The sequence below is a fragment of the Saccoglossus kowalevskii genome, chromosome 6 (genome assembly GCF_978046115.1).
Source record: "Saccoglossus kowalevskii chromosome 6, keSacKowa6.1, whole genome shotgun sequence".
Taxonomy (NCBI): Eukaryota; Metazoa; Hemichordata; class Enteropneusta; family Harrimaniidae; genus Saccoglossus; species Saccoglossus kowalevskii.
In genome coordinates this window covers 14,874,281-14,899,849 of record NC_140646.1, presented here as the reverse complement: position 1 = coordinate 14,899,849, position 25,569 = coordinate 14,874,281, and the positions used below count along the sequence as shown (strand labels likewise).

Sequence of the window (25,569 nt, the reverse complement as noted above, 5' to 3'; positions counted from 1 at the left end):
GTTTATCAATAACAATAGATAGACGGAACCATTAAAAAAACAATAGGGTGGTGACAAAGACGTTGTTATCGTATCAATCCCTGTAATTTTAGTTTGTTGTATCCATGTAAATTCGAAATTCACATAACATTTCATCACTTTTCGAAGTGTTGCGTACCGCAAAATAAAAGGGACGAAATTTTGTCCCCTCCGAGCTCCCCCTCTGTCAAATAGTCGATACGCCCTTCTGATGACAGCAGGGAAGGAATTTTAATGGTGGAGTTCGACGGTTCTTTGACTTGAACAAGGATTATACTGTGCTCGGTGAGAATAACTGCATATCAAGTGAAACGAGTTTTTATCAGCTGTTCATTTCTATGTTTTTATATGGTAGGTTGATTTACAGTTTCGATATTGTACATTCACACCTAGGGGACTAGGTCGCCGTCCCTCAGTGAGTGCGAGAGTCGGAACTTTTAGCACAAGTTTCGTTGATAGTTAACATTGTCGGTATAAACATAGTACTAGTAAGTGGTGGGCAGTTATTATTGAGTGCCTGTTACATAATGAACACTTTCGTCACTTACATAATAGACCCCGGGTCAGTAATTACATCCAGTTATATCAAAACAAGGTACGTCGAAAATGATGACACTGAAATGGTTTCGTGTTCAACTTCTTGTATTGTGTAGAAAACGTGCCGATGCCAATCAGAACACTACATAAGCTGGTGTCTCACATCTGTTAATGTAAATGTTGCTTCAGATAAGTTGTTTTAAAGATAAAACGGGTGAAGTATGAAATGTCTTATATTATGGGGGAGGGGTCCGTTAGTCGCCATCTAAAGTGGATAGTATCAGTCCCCGGGATTGAACCGTGGCATCACGGGACACAATTGTCTTTATTTTTCTCAATGCGTATTGCTTCCTATTGAGATGACAGGGTGTCAGGTAAAAATTACCCGCTGTAAATGAAACTTTCTAGGCTGGGAGTTTTTTTTTCGTGAAGGTACGGTACCATTCCTGATAATTCAACAAAACTACCCTTGTTAATAACTGGGGTAATAGCTTTACAAGGATATCCCGCTTTTTACAATATATATTTCATTATCTTGTGTGAACTGAAGTGAACTGGAGCGTACATTCATTTGTACTTTTCATGGTCAAAGCGATAATACTTTGAGTGAGACGGAATAGATCGAGAGCCGTCTTGTAATGTTCGGGATATGGATTCCATTAGGTATCATTCTTTCAGGCTTTCGTCTTAATTCCAGTTAAATTTACAATCGAATTAAACATGCAGCTTAGTTTGGCCGGTGGTTTTAATTCGGTTAGATTTTTAATCGGTTCATTGACCTATGGTGTGTCGGCGTGGATATGGCTGTGTCCTGTATTAGACAATTTACTGAATAGCAATAGCGCAATCGACAAAGTTAACTGTCGTTATTTTTTATACACTGTAGTAAGTTGTATTCCACTTCGGGAAAGACTTGGTACGGCCATGGAGATAAAAAAAAAGATCAACTTCGTGGGTACAGCTAATTTGAATTGCAAATGAGTTAGCGTGGGTCACGTCACAGAGAACACCGATATCACCTGTTGTTGACGTACCTGGTCGTTGTGAGCGATTCTTAAATCAACTTTCACTCTGTTTGGACATACTTAACAGCGGTAGTATTTCACGTTTATTTGCAGATTTTCAGACAATGTGAATTGCAGTGACGGATAGCACAACTGGGTTTACCATGTGGGCCGTATTTAGCGGGAATAAGTGCAATAAATGGAAGATTAACTCCGCGGTGCACCTATCAATATGTGTCTCCTCTTCTAACAATGCGTTCGCAGGGTGCCCGTTACCCTATTCACAGGATTATAGCTCAGCAAAGTACATTGCTTGTCTACGCCCTGGCGTTTATTACACTTTTTCCCGTTAAACTAACAGTGGCCGGTAAGTTTTCAGACATCAATATTATTACACGGTGTTCCGTTACGTGTTACGTCATTCAACACCTATACCACACAATGATATGACGTTGGATAAATATCGATCACGTGAAAACTATGTACGATAACAATTATGGAACATTGGTTTATCTGGTTCGTACTATAGCGATGGTGTGCTGGGTCAAATGCGGTCATTTGAAAACAAAAAAATTGTAGTCGCGTACTTATACGGTGCGGTACTTTGATTTCATATCCCATGTCATAATTAGGTTACACATGGACCTACAAATGTCCTCGAGTTACGTATATAGCCAGGTGGTAACCATGGCGATTCTCATTAGCTAATAGTAGACGGTCGTTACTTGGCGAATACTTGCAATATTCGACAAATACCATTGTGGCTCGTGTTTTTGTAGCTGAGAGGACCAGTCTGCTTCTTTGTCAGTGTCGCCGTCTGACGAATGTCTTGTTGACGTAAAATGTTTAAATAACTTGAATTCTTTTATTTTTGTTATACACTGAAGTGTTTCGTTTGAATACTGGATTGTGACTTTAAATGACAGCCACAACCTTTCGAAGTACGCTAATATGCATTGCACATCCGGTTGACTGGAAACTTACAACTAATAACGCTGGAATTCTCGCTGTCACGAGTGATGCGAACCTGAGTTGTTTATTAGTCAGTGCTTGATAATACACATGCCTTTGGGTTGAACAATGCATTGCCCTTGATTCAGTCGACTTTGTGGCCCAGAAACGCCCTGCATTCAATCTATCATCCGAGTCTAATATTTTCTCCAGACAAAAGTCACCGATTCCAATAGTTCGCGTTAACAGGTGGTAGTAGTTTGTTCCGTTATATTCGCGTGAATTATAGCAATACTTTTGACTCTAATAAATGTTCTTTTTATCAATAATATCTAATATATTAATACATTTAATATTCAATTTGAAAAATATTTAATATATTTAATATTTAATTTGGAATACTACTAAGTATTTCAAATCAAATCTAAGTTGTCAAGCGTTAATTATATAATATACTTAAACAGTTTCTTTGTGAATAGATAATATAGACATGTATTTTTCTCCCCTTGTTGCCAGAACATATCGTAGATTGAAATGGCTGTGTACAATACATATAAAGGGTGTAGCTAGTAAATGAAGACGAACATAGGTCACTGTTTGAACTATTGATAGAGTTGTGCATAGCCATCAATATGTGTATTGTCATTATTATTTTTTTCATTTGACCATATCGATTTCAGACCGTTGAGGCATTACACATGATTATGTAGTTAGTATGCATATCTCTACCAAACAGTCATATAAATAGGATAATGCGAGTAAACACTACACCAACTTTTGTTGCGGGCCGAGTACAACCCTTAAACGCAGGTGAAACCAAAATGGGACCCACTTGTGTCCTGGGTGAGCGAACCATATATTGAATCTCAGACAACTATAATAATTTAAGAACGTTTGCGAGAATCATTAACGAATTTATGCGAATCTTTATTAAAGCGCGGTAGACGTCGCGCAGCGCGTGTTCGAATTTCATGTAAATAAACAATGTATTTTACACGCGTTGCATACGTCGTTATGAGTCCCATATCGAACAGAACGCGGCGCGACGACTGCCGCCCTTTAAGTTCTGTCGGTGATTGTGTTCCGGTTTCGATTCTGATTCAACGACAGGTTAAAGAATTATGCCTTATTTGGTGAAGTCAATATAAATGTAGATGAGACTGCCAGGATAAAATTCATCCAAAAAATGCTATAATGCTACAGCTACACATCCGTCTCATGTAGTCCCAAACATGAAGTACACATGGTTTGTATGTTAAAATGCAGTAAAATGCACCGTGACGCACGTGTAATAAAATTCAGGAGATACAACAGTTCCTTTCAGTCTCCGGAATTGTCGCCTGCCACCTATAAAATAAACACAAACAAAAACAACAAAAGACAAATCGTATTAAACATTGTCATTGTGTTTCACACTATATTGTATTTTTGAGGTCGTTTGATGCCGACCTCCGTCTGAACTGAGCACCAATATGAGTGTAACATGGGACCCATTTGGAACAAGGCGCGCCGCGACGAGTAAGTTAACAATACCAGTTTCAAAAATCACGCCACGATACGTTGTTTTCTACAGTTCCCGCCACGATTAATCTGGCGACCCAACTATAGACCGATTATTACAACACAATCAGTATAAAACAAATCAATCATTGACAGAGGCGGACAAAAATATTATAGTTATTTATTAGGAAGTCCATACTTTGTCAAATCAGTTTTATTTTCATTAAATCAGTACATTAATGTTTGTATTATTATTTACCTTATGATATGTAGATTTGGGTTAGTTATATACTCATATTCCTATTATGTGATACTGTTCCCCTGGGACAACGCATTGACGACTTAAAGACAAAGTGTGTTGTCAGGGTTGTCTGTGACAAAAACGCACTCGACTTCGTGTCTATTAATGTACCGCGAACGACAGTTGCATAGACTGATAGACTGTCGTCTAGTCGTCTCGCCCAGTGGAATAATTGTCCTTTCTGTAAGAGCGCGAGATGAACACCGAATGTTAATACGAGAGCGATTGTTACACACTGTAAACGCCTTTGCGCGACCCTGTGACTTCTTCAGAATCTCGCGCTGTATACCCACTTACCACAATCAGAATTTGAATCTGAATCGACAATACTAATATTCAGCCAAAAAGTGGATCTTATTCACTAGACGTATCTATGCCAGAATTGGGATCTGTTGACCTGGGGCACATACCAATTCCACATTCCTGAATAACATACATTTGTCCTGGATCCGAAACCGCTACACAAGAATATCCCCATACACACACATTGTAAATGCGAAAAGATAAAGGCCACACTCCCCTCTATCAGATGACATTATTCTTTTAATATAACGCGTATACATGTATAACTATTGTCAAGGTTACAATATTTTCAGAAAAACTTTGTGTTTATCGAGCGGGTTCAGGAATGGTAGCTATGGTCATGTCTTTCTTGCCTAATGTATATGTGATCTTTCGACCACTATGAGAAACACGTATACGTGAACAGATTGGTACCGGTTAAATGGTTGATGACGTCATTATAGTTTGCATAACTGTATAAATATTGATTCTCGAAATTCATCACGTGGAGGTGCTTGTTGTCATCGAAACCATTGCGCTTGAATTGGAAACCATTTTGAAGAAATGTTGAAATGAAATTTTTGAAATATTATATATCCGAAAACGACCCAACCATAGAATTACGTACACGAAGTTTTCTGTAATGCGACAGCAGTGCTGGGTTGGTGGGGGAGGGCGGGACATGATAAGCATTTGGTCGCTCATATATAACTAGTGTAACAAATACTTATACCCTTTTCAATCTTGGTAGTTAAATTGTAAAATGATAGTTTGTTGATATGTTGCAATTTGTATTTTGAGCCGAAACATCTTATCTTCAAACAACTAAACAACAACAAAATCAACAGTCTCAAGCGAGGTTGGTGTCAGACGCGCTTTATTCGTTATTGTACTCTAAGGTGAAACCCCACACAGCAAAAAAAAAATGGTTTGTGTACATCGAAAAATTAGTATCATACGTTGTCAGAAACAGACATTAGGACATTAGATCATTGATCTATATGGTAATCGTTACGCGTGAGAATTTCATAGAAACAGTGTATTTTACACGCGTTATATACTTCGCATAGGATCCACCTTCGAACACGACTCGACAACTACCGCCTTTCCCACATACGTGTATTGGACTCAATTACAGTGGTCTGTTTGCGGATCTGAGACCAGTGTGTCACAAATAGTAAAAATACATGTATAATATTATAATTTTAGATTAAAAAGCAATTACAATTTGACTTGGTAAATTACTTTTTATTTTTGTTTCAGTGGTAATCACGATTGAATTGAAATAATCAGACTACATTTTGTGATAGTAGAATCAAGAGTTGCTGGGGCTCCAGAGGTCACAGCGAATCTTAATGTCGCCAGTCATGCCAGTTGCCCCGGGGTTGCACTCTAGCCTATTTTTTTTTAAAGAATCAGTTTGTGCATGGTGAGTGCAAACATGCATTCAAAGACATTGTTAACCACGGTTGTCATGGATACATGACCACCAGAGACAGGCGAAAAGGAAAGTATTGTCGCAAAGCACCGAGTGTAAACAGCACCTATACCTGTATTACAATGGGTGACGATCGTATGGACACATTGAATGGCAAACTGATAACTTACAATAAATACTATTAAACAATTTGGTGTAAAAACGTGCAACGGATTTCATGGAGATACGAATGTATGTAAATGTTTAAAATAATCATATAACATATACCGTAGAAACCCTCGAGCATCACTCCAATCCAGAGATTACGCTCCCATTGGCTATCGTGGCCATTCATTTAACACCCATTTACGGACCACAAGGTTTTGCGGGTTTTCATCAATCATTGATAGATTTACCGCCATGCATCCGTTAACACGCTATGATTCGTGTTCAAGTCGTTTTCAACTGCCATTTGAAATTTATAAAATATATATATATAGTTGATAAATAAAAACAAAGTCATTCACGCCCTCTATAGATTAACAGCTGATTGTGATGTACAATCCAGACTCCGAAAGTCACGTTACTAAGGGCCGCATTTCCCAGCATATACTGAGTAATCCATCCACTATTATGTGCATAAATACGATGTAAAATAAAATCTTCCATGTCTACTCTATTCTTATCGTATTTTGTTTTTTGAAATAACCACCATGTGGTTATAGAATAATCACACAGTGGCGACCACATTCTACTAGTCTGAGTCTAGAGTTGATACAAAGTCGGCGGCAATACAGCGATTAGTTGAACTCATTTTAAGGTTTGTGACCATTACATAGCAACACTTATTATGGCGTTATTGCTTCTTTTGTGAAGCATATCACCGAGATATGAGATTCCACTGAGATTCAAATGTTATTTCTCTTGACAAATAACGGACAGTCGTTCATTTCCATGGGTGGTCCGAGAATCTTAGCATAGATAAATAAGTAATAAATAATCTGGATAGATCAGTAAAATTGTTTCCTTATTTTGTTTATCAAGATAGATAACATATACATGCACACCGTATTGAATGTGCAAAGCAAATAATAAATAAATAAATAAATAAATAAATAAATAAATAAATAAATAAATAAATAAATAAATAAATAAATAAATAACAGTCTATACTCATTGCTAATATATGTACATGGAGCTCAGAATAATAATAATAATAATAATAATAATAATAATAATAATAATAATAATAATAATAATAATAATAATAATAATAATAATAATAATAATAATAATAATAATAATAACTTTATTTAATTAAGCGCAACAATTCCAACATATGAAGATCAAAGGCGCTGATACAATAAACAATCAGTCAAATATTAAAAGCACATTTAAATAAGTGCGTTTTCAGTCTGGATTTAAAAATGTCTACTGAAGGACTAGAACGAACAGACAGAGGTAATTCATTAAAAAGTTTAGAACCTAAATTTTCAAAAGCACGGTCTTTGTATAACACCTTGGACTTTTTACTACACACCTGACGAGTTTTAATAAGAAACTTCGATTCAGATCTTAAACTACGACTAGGTACATAAAATTCGATTAATTCACATAGATAATTTGGGGCAAAACCATACAAAGATTTATACACTAGTAAAAGTAATTTGAAATTGATTCTTTGTACAACTGATAACCAATGAAGTTTAATAAAAATGTCTGTAATGTGGTCATATTTTCGAGCACGAGTGACAAGGCGGGCTGCTGCATTTTGTACACGAATAAGAGGTTTTATCTTAGTTACAGGGAGACCAGACAATAATGAATTACAGCTGTCTAAGCGAGAAGATATGAATGCATGTACCAACTTTTCAGTATCAGATTGGGATAATGATTTACGAATCTTACCTATTCTATTCTATTCTATTCTATTCTATTCTATTCTATTCTATTCTATTCTATTCTATTCTATTCTATTCTATTCTATTCTATTCTATTCTATTCTATTCTATTCTATTCTATTCTATTCTATTCTATTCTATGCAGCTCTGTAGCTCTGTAACAGTATGGGAGATAGGATAGGTTAAAGCTAAATCAATGTTCAGGTCTCAAACTGCAAATAAACAGTTGAAATGTTAAATGGGAAGAACAATTTTTGAGACTAAGATTGAAACTCGGACAGTGACTATAAACTAACTATGATATCGAATACTAAACACATTTTATCATAACGCATCACATCTGTACACATGTTATTTGTAATAAAATAAAGTTGCCAGAATGTTGCGTCAAAATTGTTTGTTTCGTTCAAACAATACGTTTCAACCAAGAAATTACAACATCAGTTATATTTTAACACCATATTGCGCTATTGACATTATAATGAAATTTATTCTCTATTATTTATTCTTCAAAAACTACAAAAAATCCAATCACTAACATTGTAAAACCTACAGAAGATAATCAAGGTCATATAATCACGGGAATCATGAAAATCTTCTAACTCAAAAATATATCAATGATAACCGAACATGTAAGGTATATATAATTAAGTAGGTTAGAAGCATAGGCGTCGAGGTGTTTCCTCTTATTATAGTTTGTCTGCACATGTGAATAAACATCGACAAGAAAAAAAAGAAAAAACGGATAAAAACAAACAAATAAATACCCACGCCCCTCCGTCAATAACCACACATCGAAGTCCATACCTAGGGTAGCCTACACAGTCGTAAAAGCAACATATTGTTGTTGTATTTCAAGTAGTATCGTAACACTGCGCTAATTTTAAATACCAGCATATACCATATAAATCAAAAACATCAAATATAAATTCGGAAATCTGTTTAAAATCATACAATTTACCATTAATGCCTTTAATTATTTGTGGTAGTTTATTCCAAACAGAGCACGTTATTCAAAAAAGGTATTAGTTGTTTCCACCTAATGTCTTGGGTACAGCCATTTCAATAGCTCCCCTATATTTAACTGATTTATTTTGTTAAAATGTTTTTGCAGACAAGGTTGGCTATTGTCATTAAAATATCAAAAACATAACTAGCCGAAGTCATTTGCGTTACCCTGTTATTCACGTAATATATTTATTTCATTTCTTTTTCTCTGGTCCATGTGTGTTCAGCGGGTAGATTGAGACAAAATCTGACCATTTTATTCACAGACTGGCTGGTTCGTGGTTTATTTCATTTTTAGTGTTAGAACTCGACCACCTTAACCAAAATACATGCAAATAAAACAAAAACATGGAAAATATTACAATTGAAAAACGACGACGTAGCCTATAACTCCCATCTTTTTTTAATCAGATTGGCGGTTACTCGGAGTTTAACTAAACATGGAAGGTACTAACGGTTAGTACCTTCCATGAACCAACAAAATTAAAATCAACTGCGAACAAGTAATAAACAAACAACAGTGTCTACGAGATAATGATCCCAGAAAATGTTAAATAAACAATGGGTTCCCTCATATGTAATTGTTCATTCAGATATTGCACTATTTCGATGTTGAACATTAAAGGCCGGTGGTCGTCGTGTCGCGTCCTGTTCGATATGGGACTCATAGCGACGTACACAACGCGTGTAAAATACATTGTTTATTTACATGAAATTCGAACCCTGTGCGACTCGCATTAGATAAATCATAGAGGAGATCGTCATACTCCACGAAGGAGCTACGAAGACTTTCGTTTTTAACAGACCTGTGTTTTTATCTATTGCAGAGTCCGACGTTTGCTATTACGATGAAGAGGCAGAAGTCATCTTCGAAGATGAACTGTACGCAACAAGCCTGTCTTCGAGTGCCTGGTTGAGCGTGCCTGGCGTGGCTATATTCTTATTTTTGGTTGCAGGAATAGTTATATGTAGCTATGGGTCTAGTTGGTTTGTACGGTCGTACATGGAAACATGCTGTGAGAAATGTTGGAGTTGTGGAAAGGAGAGCCTTGCCGACACAGACTCGACAGTAGATCTCCCGGTGTATAAGGATAAGAAGGCTAACAATAAATACGAGAAACAGGATTATAAAAAAACGAAAGAAAACGCAAAAACTGAGAAAGAAAAAGAAGCAAAAATTGACATTGACCGAGAAGGTAGCACGGCAACAGAAACTGACTGGGAAGTGAAGGTCAATGAGTTTTTACGCGATATGCCCGATGGTTCAAGTGTCAATCACTTGTACACGGAGGATGCACGAGTACGAAAAACTAGTTCCAGTAGTTGTAATGGCCACGTGTTGAACGTCGAGGAAATACACACAGACACTGAATCTCCGAGAACTCCAGCCAAAGTTGTTAAAGTGGGAGACGAGGCGCAATTAAATGGAGTGCAATCAACAAGTGGCACTCGTGTAGTAGTTGCAGGGGCGGCAGTTACTGCACAAAAAGCCCCAAATGGGACATCTAAGAGCAATAACCGTTCTGTTACTGCCCAGAAGGCCGGCTCGGTTACCACAAAGACAACTACAGCACCGAGAACTGGTAACCAGCCCAACCGGCCTACTACAGCGCAGAGAACTGGTACCTCACCAGTGAGACCAACAACAGCGCAGAGAACTGGTACCCAGCCGACCAGACCAACTACAGCGCAGAGAACTGGTACCCAGCCGACCAGACCAACTACAGCTCAGAGAACTGGTACAGAGTCAACTAGACCAACAACAGCACATAAAACTGGTACCCAACCAGTGAGACCAGTTACAGCGCAGAGAGCTGGTACTCAGCCGACCAGACCGACTACAGCGCAAAGAACTGGTACTCAGCCGACTAGACCGACTACAGCGCAGAGAACTGGTGTTCAGGCGGCTAGACCAACAACAGCGCAGAAACCTGGTACGCAACCAGTGCGACCAACTACAGCACAGAATAATAGACCGACAACAGCACAAAAAACGGCAAAGGTTTCCCCCGAACCACCGCAAACAAGCAGACAAGGGGAACGACCACTCACTGGTAGTAGCGGAGTTTCGATTCCCACCACACCGACCAGCGCGAGACGCCGAGAAGAAAAGAAGAAATTTGACCGTGCATGGAATTCCGTCCAAACAATCCAGCCGCTTAATCTTGATGATGATGACCATTTACAAATTATTGCGAAACCCGAACCTCCTAAACCTTTGGTGGGACTCAGAAGGCCAAGTGTAATACAGCAACAGTTTCGAACAACAGGCCGTATATCTAAATCAATTCGGCGTGACAGTGTGTTACCACGTGATTCCCCGCCTAAAACACCCAGTGCCGATCAAAGGTAGCATTGCAATCACAATTATTGAAAACATCTTTTCTGGGAAAAGAAAGAAAAAGAACTTTAGTCAAGTTCAAATGACAGTCATAAACTTCTCACAGAATACGAACTTCGTGTTGCATATAACGCTTAGAAGACAGAGACCAATAATGTTATGCAAAAACGATAGCTTTAATTAAAATTCAGCGGCAGTTTTAACACCCTATTGTCACAGCTCAGACTACTTCAGTATTTTGTGACTGTCAATATATCATCTTCTTACAGCCATGGCAACCATGATATTATTATATATATATATACTTTTCACGTGTATTTTCTATGGCGCACAAATGAGTTACTCCAGCCATGTATAGGTCACGCCCTCTATGGACGAAGCCTGTTTGTGACGTCAAAAAAACACCCATTGAAAGCGGCAACTGCATGTTTCTATGTAACTGTTCAGCGCTTAGATTGTATCAATATTTCAAAGTACATTATTGCGTCATTGACGTACGACTACAGTCATAACAATATTGAAGTGTGAATCCAGTCAACCACTTACGTCACGAAACGTGTTTCGTCACAAGAGGGCGCAACTTCTTAGACTGGTGTGTTACGACTATACAAGTCATTAAAGCTGACGGTATTAGGCTTTTGTTTACGTAACAAAACGTGTCTTTTTGTGCAAGCAGGTCGATCAAGATAAGTTGGTTGAATTATTGATTAAGTTTAAAATGTTATTATTTATTTATGATATTCGTGTTCAGTAATCCAACAAGAGACGATCTTTGCCCTTTGAAATCTACAATTCACAATTGTTTTTATCATTTATCACAAATACCACCTGTACCGTACCTTTAATTTATTAAGAACATCGGCATACTCTAAAAAAGTTACGTGTCCTAGGCAAGATATTAGTATATGAACGAGCACGTAGCACCCTGGATATCAAACGACGCCGTGGTATTTATTTACATGTGTCTAATAATGAACACTAAACTTTACCAGGTACCACGGATAGTTAATTAACAATTTATAAACGTGTGACTTTTTATAATAATAAGGCACACATTCAAAAGGCGTATATTATTCACACTTATTGAGTTGTTACCGATAGTTTGGCTTGCAGGCATTCTAACCAATCTTCTCTGGACATTGACAGTTTGCATAGAAGGCACCCCAACCCATGTACGTGATGTAATTACACTGAAATATAAGCAACTATACATTTACATTTTCAGTCTTTGCAAGCTTAGAACTTAAATTGCAATTCGAATTCACCAGTGGCGGATCCAGCTAAATGTATTGGGGGGGGGGGGAGAAGCTTCGCTTAACATTACGGAGCGAAAATCGCAGAGGGGCTATGCGTAATCCAGTTGATATGAATCGTCATGCGTTTGGGGGGCATGGCCCCCCCTGGACCTCCCTCTGGATCCGCCACTTGAATTCACGTTATATCAGCACTTAAAGTAGGGATGTCATCACCTGCGCATGCGTCATATGGCCATAGCGTGTCATTGTTTACAAACAAGCGTCTATCCCTGACCCTTTGCGTTTTTAGCGTGTGTTGTTTACATCGCTTGGGACTCAATTACCGCGCAGGTGACGACCCTCCCGCTTTAAAAAGTGTACATTTAGAAATCTGCAGTCTTCCAATTGAAGCACACGACCGAAGTATTTGTATTTTTAACTTACAAATATTACTTAATTTAAATTAGCGTCCGTCCAATGAATATGTGTATCGCGAAACATTACCATAAAGACTCGTTGTTGAACAAGAATGTTTTATAAATATCATCTTGATAATAACTACATGCCGGTGTCAACAGTTACGAAGTTATTGAACGAACATGCACGACATTATGTAGTGTCGGTTCTAGTATGATTGGGGAACAAACTTAACCGTGGATTAAATAATGCGCCGTGTAGTACAAGACTGCAGTACTTGTTACTCATGAAGAACACGTTCTATTTGAAATTACCTTGAATTTTCCACGCATTTTTGTACGATGTAAAAAAAAGTTATAACCAATTTGTATAATTTTATAAGTGTTTTTAAGTCAAAAAGAAACTTTTTTTACAAACTGTTTACAACTGTCTGCTCGTTACACAGTGTATATCGCAAGATATTCTGTCCTTTCATTCTTTGCAGAATATAGATTAATAAGTTTTCATGGTTGTTGCATCCCATTGTTCATTACAAAAACAGTGCGTGATTTTTGCCGGATTTTTGCTTGACGTAGCTTATAAAGTAATCTACTCCAAATCGCATGGATATGAATCTGTGAAGACGTAAATAGTGCACATATCTCGTTGTCGTCCTGGGTCACGTCCCGACACACCATCATTTTTATAATCAAAGTAGGACACGTCTCTGTTATTACCAAATATCGTTGTGATCCACGTCTTGTTATTACCATTTGTCGTAGTGGGCCACGTCTCTGTTATTACCAATTCTCGTCGTAGGCTACGTCTCTGTTAATACCAGTTGCCGTCGCGGGCAACTGAACCACTCAGTTATTACCAATTGTCGTTGTAGGCCACGTCTCTGTCATTATCAATTGTCGTTGTAGAATATAGATTACGTTTCCATGGTTGCTGCATTCTATTGTTCAATACAAAAAAATGGTGCGTGACTTTCGAAGATTTTTTGCCTGACATAGCTTATCAAGTAATCTACTCCAAATCACATGGATATGAATCTGTGAAGACGTAAATATTGCACACATATCTCGTTGTCGTCCCAGGTCACGTCCCGACACACCATCATTTTTTATAGTCACAGTAGGACATGTCTCTGTTATTACCAATTATCGTTGTGATCCATGTCTCTGTTATTACCAATTCTCGTAATGGGTCACGTCTCTGTTATTATCAATTGCCGTAATGGGTCACGTCTCTGTTATTACCAATTGTCGTTGTGGGCCATGTCTCTGTTATTACCAATTGTCGTTGTGGGCCACGTCTCTGTTATTACCAATTGTCGTAATGGGTCACGTCTCTGTTTTATCAATTGTCGTAGTGGGCCACATCTTTGTTATTACCAATTGTCGTAGTGGGCCATGTCTCTGTTATTACTAATTGTCGTTGTGGGCCACGTCACTGTTATTACCAATTGTCGTAGTGGGCCACGTCTCTGTTATTACCAATTGTCGTAGTGGGTCACGTCTCTGTTATTACCAATTGTCGTAGTGGGTCACGTCTCTGTTATTACTAACTGTCGTTGTGGGTCAAGTCTCTGTTATTACCAATTGTCGTTGTGGGCCACGTCTCTGTTATTACCAATTGTCGTAGTCGGCCACGTTTCTGTTATTACCAATTGTCGTTGTGGGTCACGTCTCTGTTATTACCAATTGTCGTAATGGGCCACGTCTCTGTTATTACCAATTGTCGTTGTGGGTCACGTCTCTGTTATTACCAATTCTCGTAGTGGGCCACGTCTCTGTTATTACCAATTGTCGTTCTGGGTCAAGTCTCTGTTATTACCAATTGCCGTAATGGGCCACGTCTCTGTTATTACCAATTGTCGTAATGGGTCACGTCTCTGTTATTACCAATTGTCGTAATGGGTCACGTCTCTGTTATTACCAATTGTCGTTGTGGGTCACGTCTCTGTTATTATCAATTCTCGTCGTGGGCCACTCTGTATTATTACCAATTGTCGTAGTGGGCCACTATCTGTTATTACCAATTGTCGTAGTGGGTCACGTCTCTGTTATTACCAATTGTCGTTGTGAGCCACTCTCTGTTATTACCAATTGTCGTAATGGGTCACGTCTCTGTTATTACCAATTGCCGTAATGGGCCACGTCTCAGTTAGTATCAATTGTCGTTATGGGCAATGTCTCTGTTATTACCAATTGTCGTAATGGGCCACGTCTCTGTTATTACCAATTGTCGTTGTGGGTCACGTCTCTGTTATTACCAATTGTCGTAGTGGGCCACGTCTCTGTTATTACCAATTGTCGTTGTGAGCCACTCTCTGTTATTACCAATTGTCGTAATGGGTCACGTCTCTGTTATTACTAATTGTCGTTGTGAGCCACTCTCTGTTATTACCAATTGTCGTAATGGGTCACGTCTCTGTTATTACCAATTGTCGTAGTGGGTCACGTCTCAGTTAGTATCAATTGTCGTTATGGGCAATGTCTCTGTTATTACCAATTGTCGTAATGGGCCACGTCTCTGTTATTACCAATTGTCGTTGTGGGTCACGTCTCTGTTATTACCAATTGTCGTTGTGGGCCACGTCTCTGTTATTACCAATTGTCGTTGTGGGTCACGTCTCTGTTATTACCAATTGTCGTAATGGGTCACGTCTCTGTTATTACCAATTGTCGTTGTGGGCCACGTATCTGTTATTACTAATTGTCGTTGTGGGTCACGTCTCTGTTATTACTAATTGTCGTAATGGGCCACGTCTCTGTTATTACCAATTATCGTAATGGGTCACGTCTCTGTTATTACCAATTGTCGTAATGGGTCACGTCTCCGTTATTACCAATTGTCATAATGGGTCACGTCTCTGTTATTACCAATTGTCATAATGGGTCACGTCTCTGTTATTATCAATTGTCATAATGGGTCACGTCTCTGTTGTTACCAATTGTCGTTATGGGCCATGTCTCTGTTATTATCAATTGTCGTAGTGGGCCACATCTTTGTTATTATCAATTGCCGTAATGGGTCACGTCTCTGTTATTACCAATTGTTGTTGTGGGCCACGTCTCTGTTATTACCAATTGTCGTTGTGGGTCACGTCTCTGTTATTACCAATTTTCATAATGGGTCACGTCTCTGTTGTTACCAATTGTCGTTATGGGCCATGTCTCTGTTACTACCAATTGTCGTAATGGGTCACGTCTCTGTTATTACTAATTGTCGTAATGGGCCACGTCTCTGTTATTACCAATTGTCGTTGTGGGCCACGTCTCTGTTATTACCAATTGTCGTAGTGGGTCACGTCTCTGTTATTACCAATTGTCGTAGTGGGTCACGTCTCTGTTATTACCAATTGTCGTTGTGGGCCACGTCTCTGTTATTACCAATTGTCGTAGTGGGTCACGTCTCTGTTATTACCAATTGTCGTAGTGTGTCACGTCTCTGTTATTACCAATTGTCGTAATGGGCCACGTCTCTGTTATTACCAATTGTCGTTGTGGGCCACGTCTCTGTTATTACCAATTGTCGTAGTGGGTCACGTCTCTGTTATTACCAATTGTCGTAGTGTGTCACGTCTCTGTTATTACCAATTGTCGTAATGGGTCACGTCTCTGTTATTACCAATTGTCGTTGTGGGTCACGTCTCTGTTATTACCAATTGTCGTTGTGGGTCACGTCTCTGTTATTACCAATTGTCGTAATGGGTCACGTCTCTGTTATTACCAATTGTCGTTGTGGGTCACGTCTCTGTTATTACCAATTGTCGTTGTGGGCCACGTCTCTGTTATTACCAATTGTCGTTGTGGGCCACGTCTCTGTTATTACCAATTGTCGTAGTGGGTCACGTCTCTGTTATTACCAATTGTCGTAGTGTGTCACGTCTCTGTTATTACCAATTGTCGTAATGGGTCACGTCTCTGTTATTACCAATTGTCGTTGTGGGTCACGTCTCTGTTATTACCAATTGTCGTAGTGTGTCACGTCTCTGTTATTACCAATTGTCGTAATGGGTCACGTCTCTGTTATTACCAATTGTCGTTGTGGATCACGTCTCTGTTATTACCAATTGTCGTAGTGTGTCACGTCTCTGTTATTACCAATTGTCGTAATGGGTCACGTCTCTGTTATTACCAATTGTCGTTGTGGGTCACGTCTCTGTTATTACCAATTGTCGTTGTGGGCCACGTCTCTGTTATTACCAATTGTCGTTGTGGGCCACGTCTCTGTTATTACCAATTGTCGTAGTGGGTCACGTCTCTGTTATTACCAATTGTCGTAGTGTGTCACGTCTCTGTTATTACCAATTGTCGTAATGGGTCACGTCTCTGTTATTACCAATTGTCGTTGTGGGTCACGTCTCTGTTATTACCAATTGTTGTTGTGGGTCACGTCTCTGTTATTACCAATTGTCGTTGTGGGTCAAGTCTCTGTTATTACTAATTGTCGTTGTGGGTCACGTCTCTGTTATTACCAATTGTCGTTACGGGCAATGTCTCTGTTATTACCAATTGTCGTAATGGGCCACGTCTCTGTTATTACCAATTGTCGTTGTGGGTCACGTCTCTGTTATTACCAATTGTCGTAGTGGGCCACGTCTCTGTTATTACCAATTGTCGTAATGGGTCACGTCTCTGTTATTACTAATTGTCGTTGTGGGTCACGTCTCTGTTATTACTAATTGTCGTTGTGGGTCACGTCTCTGTTATTACCAATTGTCGTTGTGGGTCACGTCTCTGTTATTACCAATTGTCGTTGTGGGCCACGTCTCTGTTATTACCAATTGTCGTTATGGGCAATGTCTCTGTTATTACCAATTGTCGTAATGGGCCACGTCTCTGTTATTACCAATTGTCGTTGTGGGTCACGTCTCTGTTATTACCAATTGTCGTAGTGGGCCACGTCTCTGTTATTACCAATTGTCGTTGTGGGTCATGTCTCTGTTATTACCAATTGTCGTAATGGGTCACGTCTCTGTTATTACCAATTCTCGTAATGGGTCACGTCTCTGTTATTACCAATTGTCGTAGTGTGTCACGTCTCTGTTATTACCAATTGTCGTAATGGGTCACGTCTCTGTTATTACCAATTGTCGTTGTGGGTCACGTCTCTGTTATTACCAATTGTCGTAGTGTGTCACGTCTCTGTTATTACCAATTGTCGTAATGGGTCACGTCTCTGTTATTACCAATTGTCGTTGTGGGTCACGTCTCTGTTATTACCAATTGTCGTAGTGTGTCACGTCTCTGTTATTACTGTCGTAATGGGTCACGTCTCTGTTATTACCAATTGTCGTTGTGGGTCACGTCTCTGTTATTACCAATTGTCGTTGTGGGCCACGTCTCTGTTATTACCAATTGTCGTAATGGGCCACGTCTCAGTTAGTATCAATTGTCGTTATGGGCAATGTCTCTGTTATTACCAATTGTCGTAATGGGCCACGTCTCTGTTATTACCAATTGTCGTTGTGGGTCACGTCTCTGTTATTACCAATTGTCGTAGTGGGCCACGTCTCTGTTATTACCAATTGTCGTTGTGAGCCACTCTCTGTTATTACCAATTGTCGTAATGGGTCACGTCTCTGTTATTACTAATTGTCGTTGTGAGCCACTCTCTGTTATTACCAATTGTCGTAATGGGTCACGTCTCTGTTATTACCAATTGTCGTAGTGGGTCACGTCTCAGTTAGTATCAATTGTCGTTATGGGCAATGTCTCTGTTATTACCAATTGTCGTAATGGGCCACGTCTCTGTTATTACCAATTGTCGTTGTGGGTCACGTCTCTGTTATTACCAATTGTCGTAGTGGGCCACGTCTCTGTTATTACCAATTGTCGTTGTGAGCCACTCTCTGTTATTACCAATTGTCGTAATGGGTCACGTCTCTGTTATTACTAATTGTCGTTGTGAGCCACTCTCTGTTATTACCAATTGTCGTAATGGGTCACGTCTCTGTTATTACCAATTGTCGTAGTGGGTCACGTCTCAGTTAGTATCAATTGTCGTTATGGGCAATGTCTCTGTTATTACCAATTGTCGTAATGGGCCACGTCTCTGTTATTACCAATTGTCGTTGTGGGTCACGTCTCTGTTATTACCAATTGTCGTTGTGGGCCACGTCTCTGTTATTACCAATTGTCGTTGTGGGTCACGTCTCTGTTATTACCAATTGTCGTAATGGGTCACGTCTCTGTTATTACCAATTGTCGTTGTGGGCCACGTATCTGTTATTACTAATTGTCGTTGTGGGTCACGTCTCTGTTATTACTAATTGTCGTAATGGGCCACGTCTCTGTTATTACCAATTATCGTAATGGGTCACGTCTCTGTTATTACCAATTGTCGTAATGGGTCACGTCTCCGTTATTACCAATTGTCATAATGGGTCACGTCTCTGTTATTACCAATTGTCATAATGGGTCACGTCTCTGTTATTATCAATTGTCATAATGGGTCACGTCTCTGTTGTTACCAATTGTCGTTATGGGCCATGTCTCTGTTATTATCAATTGTCGTAGTGGGCCACATCTTTGTTATTATCAATTGCCGTAATGGGTCACGTCTCTGTTATTACCAATTGTTGTTGTGGGCCACGTCTCTGTTATTACCAATTGTCGTTGTGGGTCACGTCTCTGTTATTACCAATTTTCATAATGGGTCACGTCTCTGTTGTTACCAATTGTCGTTATGGGCCATGTCTCTGTTACTACCAATTGTCGTAATGGGTCACGTCTCTGTTATTACTAATTGTCGTAATGGGCCACGTCTCTGTTATTACCAATTGTCGTTGTGGGCCACGTCTCTGTTATTACCAATTGTCGTAGTGGGTCACGTCTCTGTTATTACCAATTGTCGTAGTGGGTCACGTCTCTGTTATTACCAATTGTCGTTGTGGGCCACGTCTCTGTTATTACCAATTGTCGTAGTGGGTCACGTCTCTGTTATTACCAATTGTCGTAGTGTGTCACGTCTCTGTTATTACCAATTGTCGTAATGGGCCACGTCTCTGTTATTACCAATTGTCGTTGTGGGCCACGTCTCTGTTATTACCAATTGTCGTAGTGGGTCACGTCTCTGTTATTACCAATTGTCGTAGTGTGTCACGTCTCTGTTATTACCAATTGTCGTAATGGGTCACGTCTCTGTTATTACCAATTGTCGTTGTGGGTCACGTCTCTGTTATTACCAATTGTCGTTGTGGGTCACGTCTCTGTTATTACCAATTGTCGTAATGGGTCACGTCTCTGTTATTACCAATTGTCGTTGTGGGTCACGTCTCTGTTATTACCAATTGTCGTTGTGGGCCACGTCTCTGTTATTACCAATTGTCGTTGTGGGCCACGTCTCTGTTATTACCAATTGTCGTAGTGGGTCACGTCTCTGTTATTACCAATTGTCGTAGTGTGTCACGTCTCTGTTATTACCAATTGTCGTAATGGGTCACGTCTCTGTTATTACCAATTGTCGTTGTGGGTCACGTCTCTGTTATTACCAATTGTCGTAGTGTGTCACGTCTCTGTTATTACCAATTGTCGTAATGGGTCACGTCTCTGTTATTACCAATTGTCGTTGTGGATCACGTCTCTGTTATTACCAATTGTCGTAGTGTGTCACGTCTCTGTTATTACCAATTGTCGTAATGGGTCACGTCTCTGTTATTACCAATTGTCGTTGTGGGTCACGTCTCTGTTATTACCAATTGTCGTTGTGGGCCACGTCTCTGTTATTACCAATTGTCGTTGTGGGCCACGTCTCTGTTATTACCAATTGTCGTAGTGGGTCACGTCTCTGTTATTACCAATTGTCGTAGTGTGTCACGTCTCTGTTATTACCAATTGTCGTAATGGGTCACGTCTCTGTTATTACCAATTGTCGTTGTGGGTCACGTCTCTGTTATTACCAATTGTTGTTGTGGGTCACGTCTCTGTTATTACCAATTGTCGTTGTGGGTCAAGTCTCTGTTATTACTAATTGTCGTTGTGGGTCACGTCTCTGTTATTACCAATTGTCGTTACGGGCAATGTCTCTGTTATTACCAATTGTCGTAATGGGCCACGTCTCTGTTATTACCAATTGTCGTTGTGGGTCACGTCTCTGTTATTACCAATTGTCGTAGTGGGCCACGTCTCTGTTATTACCAATTGTCGTAATGGGTCACGTCTCTGTTATTACTAATTGTCGTTGTGGGTCACGTCTCTGTTATTACTAATTGTCGTTGTGGGTCACGTCTCTGTTATTACCAATTGTCGTTGTGGGTCACGTCTCTGTTATTACCAATTGTCGTTGTGGGCCACGTCTCTGTTATTACCAATTGTCGTTATGGGCAATGTCTCTGTTATTACCAATTGTCGTAATGGGCCACGTCTCTGTTATTACCAATTGTCGTTGTGGGTCACGTCTCTGTTATTACCAATTGTCGTAGTGGGCCACGTCTCTGTTATTACCAATTGTCGTTGTGGGTCATGTCTCTGTTATTACCAATTGTCGTAATGGGTCACGTCTCTGTTATTACCAATTCTCGTAATGGGTCACGTCTCTGTTATTACCAATTGTCGTAGTGTGTCACGTCTCTGTTATTACCAATTGTCGTAATGGGTCACGTCTCTGTTATTACCAATTGTCGTTGTGGGTCACGTCTCTGTTATTACCAATTGTCGTAGTGTGTCACGTCTCTGTTATTACCAATTGTCGTAATGGGTCACGTCTCTGTTATTACCAATTGTCGTTGTGGGTCACGTCTCTGTTATTACCAATTGTCGTAGTGTGTCACGTCTCTGTTATTACTGTCGTAATGGGTCACGTCTCTGTTATTACCAATTGTCGTTGTGGGTCACGTCTCTGTTATTACCAATTGTCGTTGTGGGCCACGTCTCTGTTATTACCAATTGTCGTAATGGGCCACGTCTCAGTTAGTATCAATTGTCGTTATGGGCAATGTCTCTGTTATTACCAATTGTCGTAATGGGCCACGTCTCTGTTATTACCAATTGTCGTTGTGGGTCACGTCTCTGTTATTACCAATTGTCGTAGTGGGCCACGTCTCTGTTATTACCAATTGTCGTTGTGAGCCACTCTCTGTTATTACCAATTGTCGTAATGGGTCACGTCTCTGTTATTACTAATTGTCGTTGTGAGCCACTCTCTGTTATTACCAATTGTCGTAATGGGTCACGTCTCTGTTATTACCAATTGTCGTAGTGGGTCACGTCTCAGTTAGTATCAATTGTCGTTATGGGCAATGTCTCTGTTATTACCAATTGTCGTAATGGGCCACGTCTCTGTTATTACCAATTGTCGTTGTGGGTCACGTCTCTGTTATTACCAATTGTCGTTGTGGGCCACGTCTCTGTTATTACCAATTGTCGTTGTGGGTCACGTCTCTGTTATTACCAATTGTCGTAATGGGTCACGTCTCTGTTATTACCAATTGTCGTTGTGGGCCACGTATCTGTTATTACTAATTGTCGTTGTGGGTCACGTCTCTGTTATTACTAATTGTCGTAATGGGCCACGTCTCTGTTATTACCAATTATCGTAATGGGTCACGTCTCTGTTATTACCAATTGTCGTAATGGGTCACGTCTCTGTTATTACCAATTGTCATAATGGGTCACGTCTCTGTTATTACCAATTGTCATAATGGGTCACGTCTCTGTTATTATCAATTGTCATAATGGGTCACGTCTCTGTTGTTACCAATTGTCGTTATGGGCCATGTCTCTGTTATTATCAATTGTCGTAGTGGGCCACATCTTTGTTATTATCAATTGCCGTAATGGGTCACGTCTCTGTTATTACCAATTGTTGTTGTGGGCCACGTCTCTGTTATTACCAATTGTCGTTGTGGGTCACGTCTCTGTTATTACCAATTTTCATAATGGGTCACGTCTCTGTTGTTACCAATTGTCGTTATGGGCCATGTCTCTGTTACTACCAATTGTCGTAATGGGTCACGTCTCTGTTATTACCAATTGTCGTAATGGGCCACGTCTCTGTTATTACCAATTGTCGTTGTGGGCCACGTCTCTGTTATTACCAATTGTCGTAGTGGGTCACGTCTCTGTTATTACCAATTGTCGTAGTGGGTCACGTCTCTGTTATTACCAATTGTCGTTGTGGGCCACGTCTCTGTTATTACCAATTGTCGTAGTGGGTCACGTCTCTGTTATTACCAATTGTCGTAGTGTGTCACGTCTCTGTTATTACCAATTGTCGTAATGGGCCACGTCTCTGTTATTACCAATTGTCGTTGTGGGCCACGTCTCTGTTATTACCAATTGTCGTAGTGGGTCACGTCTCTGTTATTACCAATTGTCGTAGTGTGTCACGTCTCTGTTATTACCAATTGTCGTAATGGGTCACGTCTCTGTTATTACCAATTGTCGTTGTGGGTCACGTCTCTGTTATTACCAATTGTCGTTGTGGGTCACGTCTCTGTTATTACCAATTGTCGTAATGGGTCACGTCTCTGTTATTACCAATTGTCGTTGTGGGTCACGTCTCTGTTATTACCAATTGTCGTTGTGGGCCACGTCTCTGTTATTACCAATTGTCGTTGTGGGCCACGTCTCTGTTATTACCAATTGTCGTAGTGGGTCACGTCTCTGTTATTACCAATTGTCGTAGTGTGTCACGTCTCTGTTATTACCAATTGTCGTAATGGGTCACGTCTCTGTTATTACCAATTGTCGTTGTGGGTCACGTCTCTGTTATTACCAATTGTCGTAGTGTGTCACGTCTCTGTTATTACCAATTGTCGTAATGGGTCACGTCTCTGTTATTACCAATTGTCGTTGTGGATCACGTCTCTGTTATTACCAATTGTCGTAGTGTGTCACGTCTCTGTTATTACCAATTGTCGTAATGGGTCACGTCTCTGTTATTACCAATTGTCGTTGTGGGTCACGTCTCTGTTATTACCAATTGTCGTTGTGGGCCACGTCTCTGTTATTACCAATTGTCGTTGTGGGCCACGTCTCTGTTATTACCAATTGTCGTAGTGGGTCACGTCTCTGTTATTACCAATTGTCGTAGTGTGTCACGTCTCTGTTATTACCAATTGTCGTAATGGGTCACGTCTCTGTTATTACCAATTGTCGTTGTGGGTCACGTCTCTGTTATTACCAATTGTTGTTGTGGGTCACGTCTCTGTTATTACCAATTGTCGTTGTGGGTCAAGTCTCTGTTATTACTAATTGTCGTTGTGGGTCACGTCTCTGTTATTACCAATTGTCGTTACGGGCAATGTCTCTGTTATCACCAATTGTCGTAATGGGCCACGTCTCTGTTATTACCAATTGTCGTTGTGGGTCACGTCTCTGTTATTACCAATTGTCGTAGTGGGCCACGTCTCTGTTATTACCAATTGTCGTAATGGGTCACGTCTCTGTTATTACTAATTGTCGTTGTGGGTCACGTCTCTGTTATTACTAATTGTCGTTGTGGGTCACGTCTCTGTTATTACCAATTGTCGTTGTGGGTCACGTCTCTGTTATTACCAATTGTCGTTGTGGGCCACGTCTCTGTTATTACCAATTGTCGTTATGGGCAATGTCTCTGTTATTACCAATTGTCGTAATGGGCCACGTCTCTGTTATTACCAATTGTCGTTGTGGGTCACGTCTCTGTTATTACCAATTGTCGTAGTGGGCCACGTCTCTGTTATTACCAATTGTCGTTGTGGGTCATGTCTCTGTTATTACCAATTGTCGTAATGGGTCACGTCTCTGTTATTACCAATTCTCGTAATGGGTCACGTCTCTGTTATTACCAATTGTCGTAGTGTGTCACGTCTCTGTTATTACCAATTGTCGTAATGGGTCACGTCTCTGTTATTACCAATTGTCGTTGTGGGTCACGTCTCTGTTATTACCAATTGTCGTAGTGTGTCACGTCTCTGTTATTACCAATTGTCGTAATGGGTCACGTCTCTGTTATTACCAATTGTCGTTGTGGGTCACGTCTCTGTTATTACCAATTGTCGTAGTGTGTCACGTCTCTGTTATTACTAATTGTCGTAATGGGTCACGTCTCTGTTATTACCAATTGTCGTTGTGGGTCACGTCTCTGTTATTACCAATTGTCGTTGTGGGCCACGTCTCTGTTATTACCAATTGTCGTTGTGGGCCACGTCTCTGTTATTACCAATTGTCGTAGTGGGTCACGTCTCTGTTATTACCAATTGTCGTAGTGTGTCACGTCTCTGTTATTACCAATTGTCGTAATGGGTCACGTCTCTGTTATTACCAATTGTCGTTGTGGGTCACGTCTCTGTTATTACCAATTGTTGTTGTGGGTCACGTCTCTGTTATTACCAATTGTCGTTGTGGGTCAAGTCTCTGTTATTACTAATTGTCGTTGTGGGTCACGTCTCTGTTATTACCAATTGTCGTTACGGGCAATGTCTCTGTTATTACCAATTGTCGTAATGGGCCACGTCTCTGTTATTACCAATTGTCGTTGTGGGTCACGTCTCTGTTATTACCAATTGTCGTAGTGGGCCACGTCTCTGTTATTACCAATTGTCGTAATGGGTCACGTCTCTGTTATTACTAATTGTCGTTGTGGGTCACGTCTCTGTTATTACTAATTGTCGTTGTGGGTCACGTCTCTGTTATTACCAATTGTCGTTGTGGGTCACGTCTCTGTTATTACCAATTGTCGTTG

At 40.0% G+C, this 25,569-nt stretch overlaps 1 protein-coding gene across 3 annotated transcripts; it reads left to right on the top strand.

Moving 5' to 3' along the window:
* Positions 1–215: 215 nt before the first annotated feature.
* Positions 216–13,416, top strand: LOC102801318 (uncharacterized). 3 transcript variants are annotated; one of them, XM_006814725.3, is made up of 3 exons: positions 216–369; positions 1,674–1,926; positions 9,747–13,416. In XM_006814725.3, the coding sequence occupies exons 2-3, from the start codon at positions 1,812–1,814 to the stop codon at positions 11,270–11,272; spliced, it is 1,641 nt and encodes a 546-aa protein (XP_006814788.1). In that variant the 5' UTR covers positions 216–369; positions 1,674–1,811; the 3' UTR covers positions 11,273–13,416. The 3 variants fall into 3 exon arrangements, with proteins under 3 accessions (XP_006814788.1, XP_085356222.1, XP_077864185.1); XM_078008059.2 differs by having other exon boundaries at positions 232–303; XM_085500096.1 differs by lacking the exon at positions 1,674–1,926.
* The last annotated feature ends 12,153 nt before the right edge of the window (positions 13,417–25,569 follow it).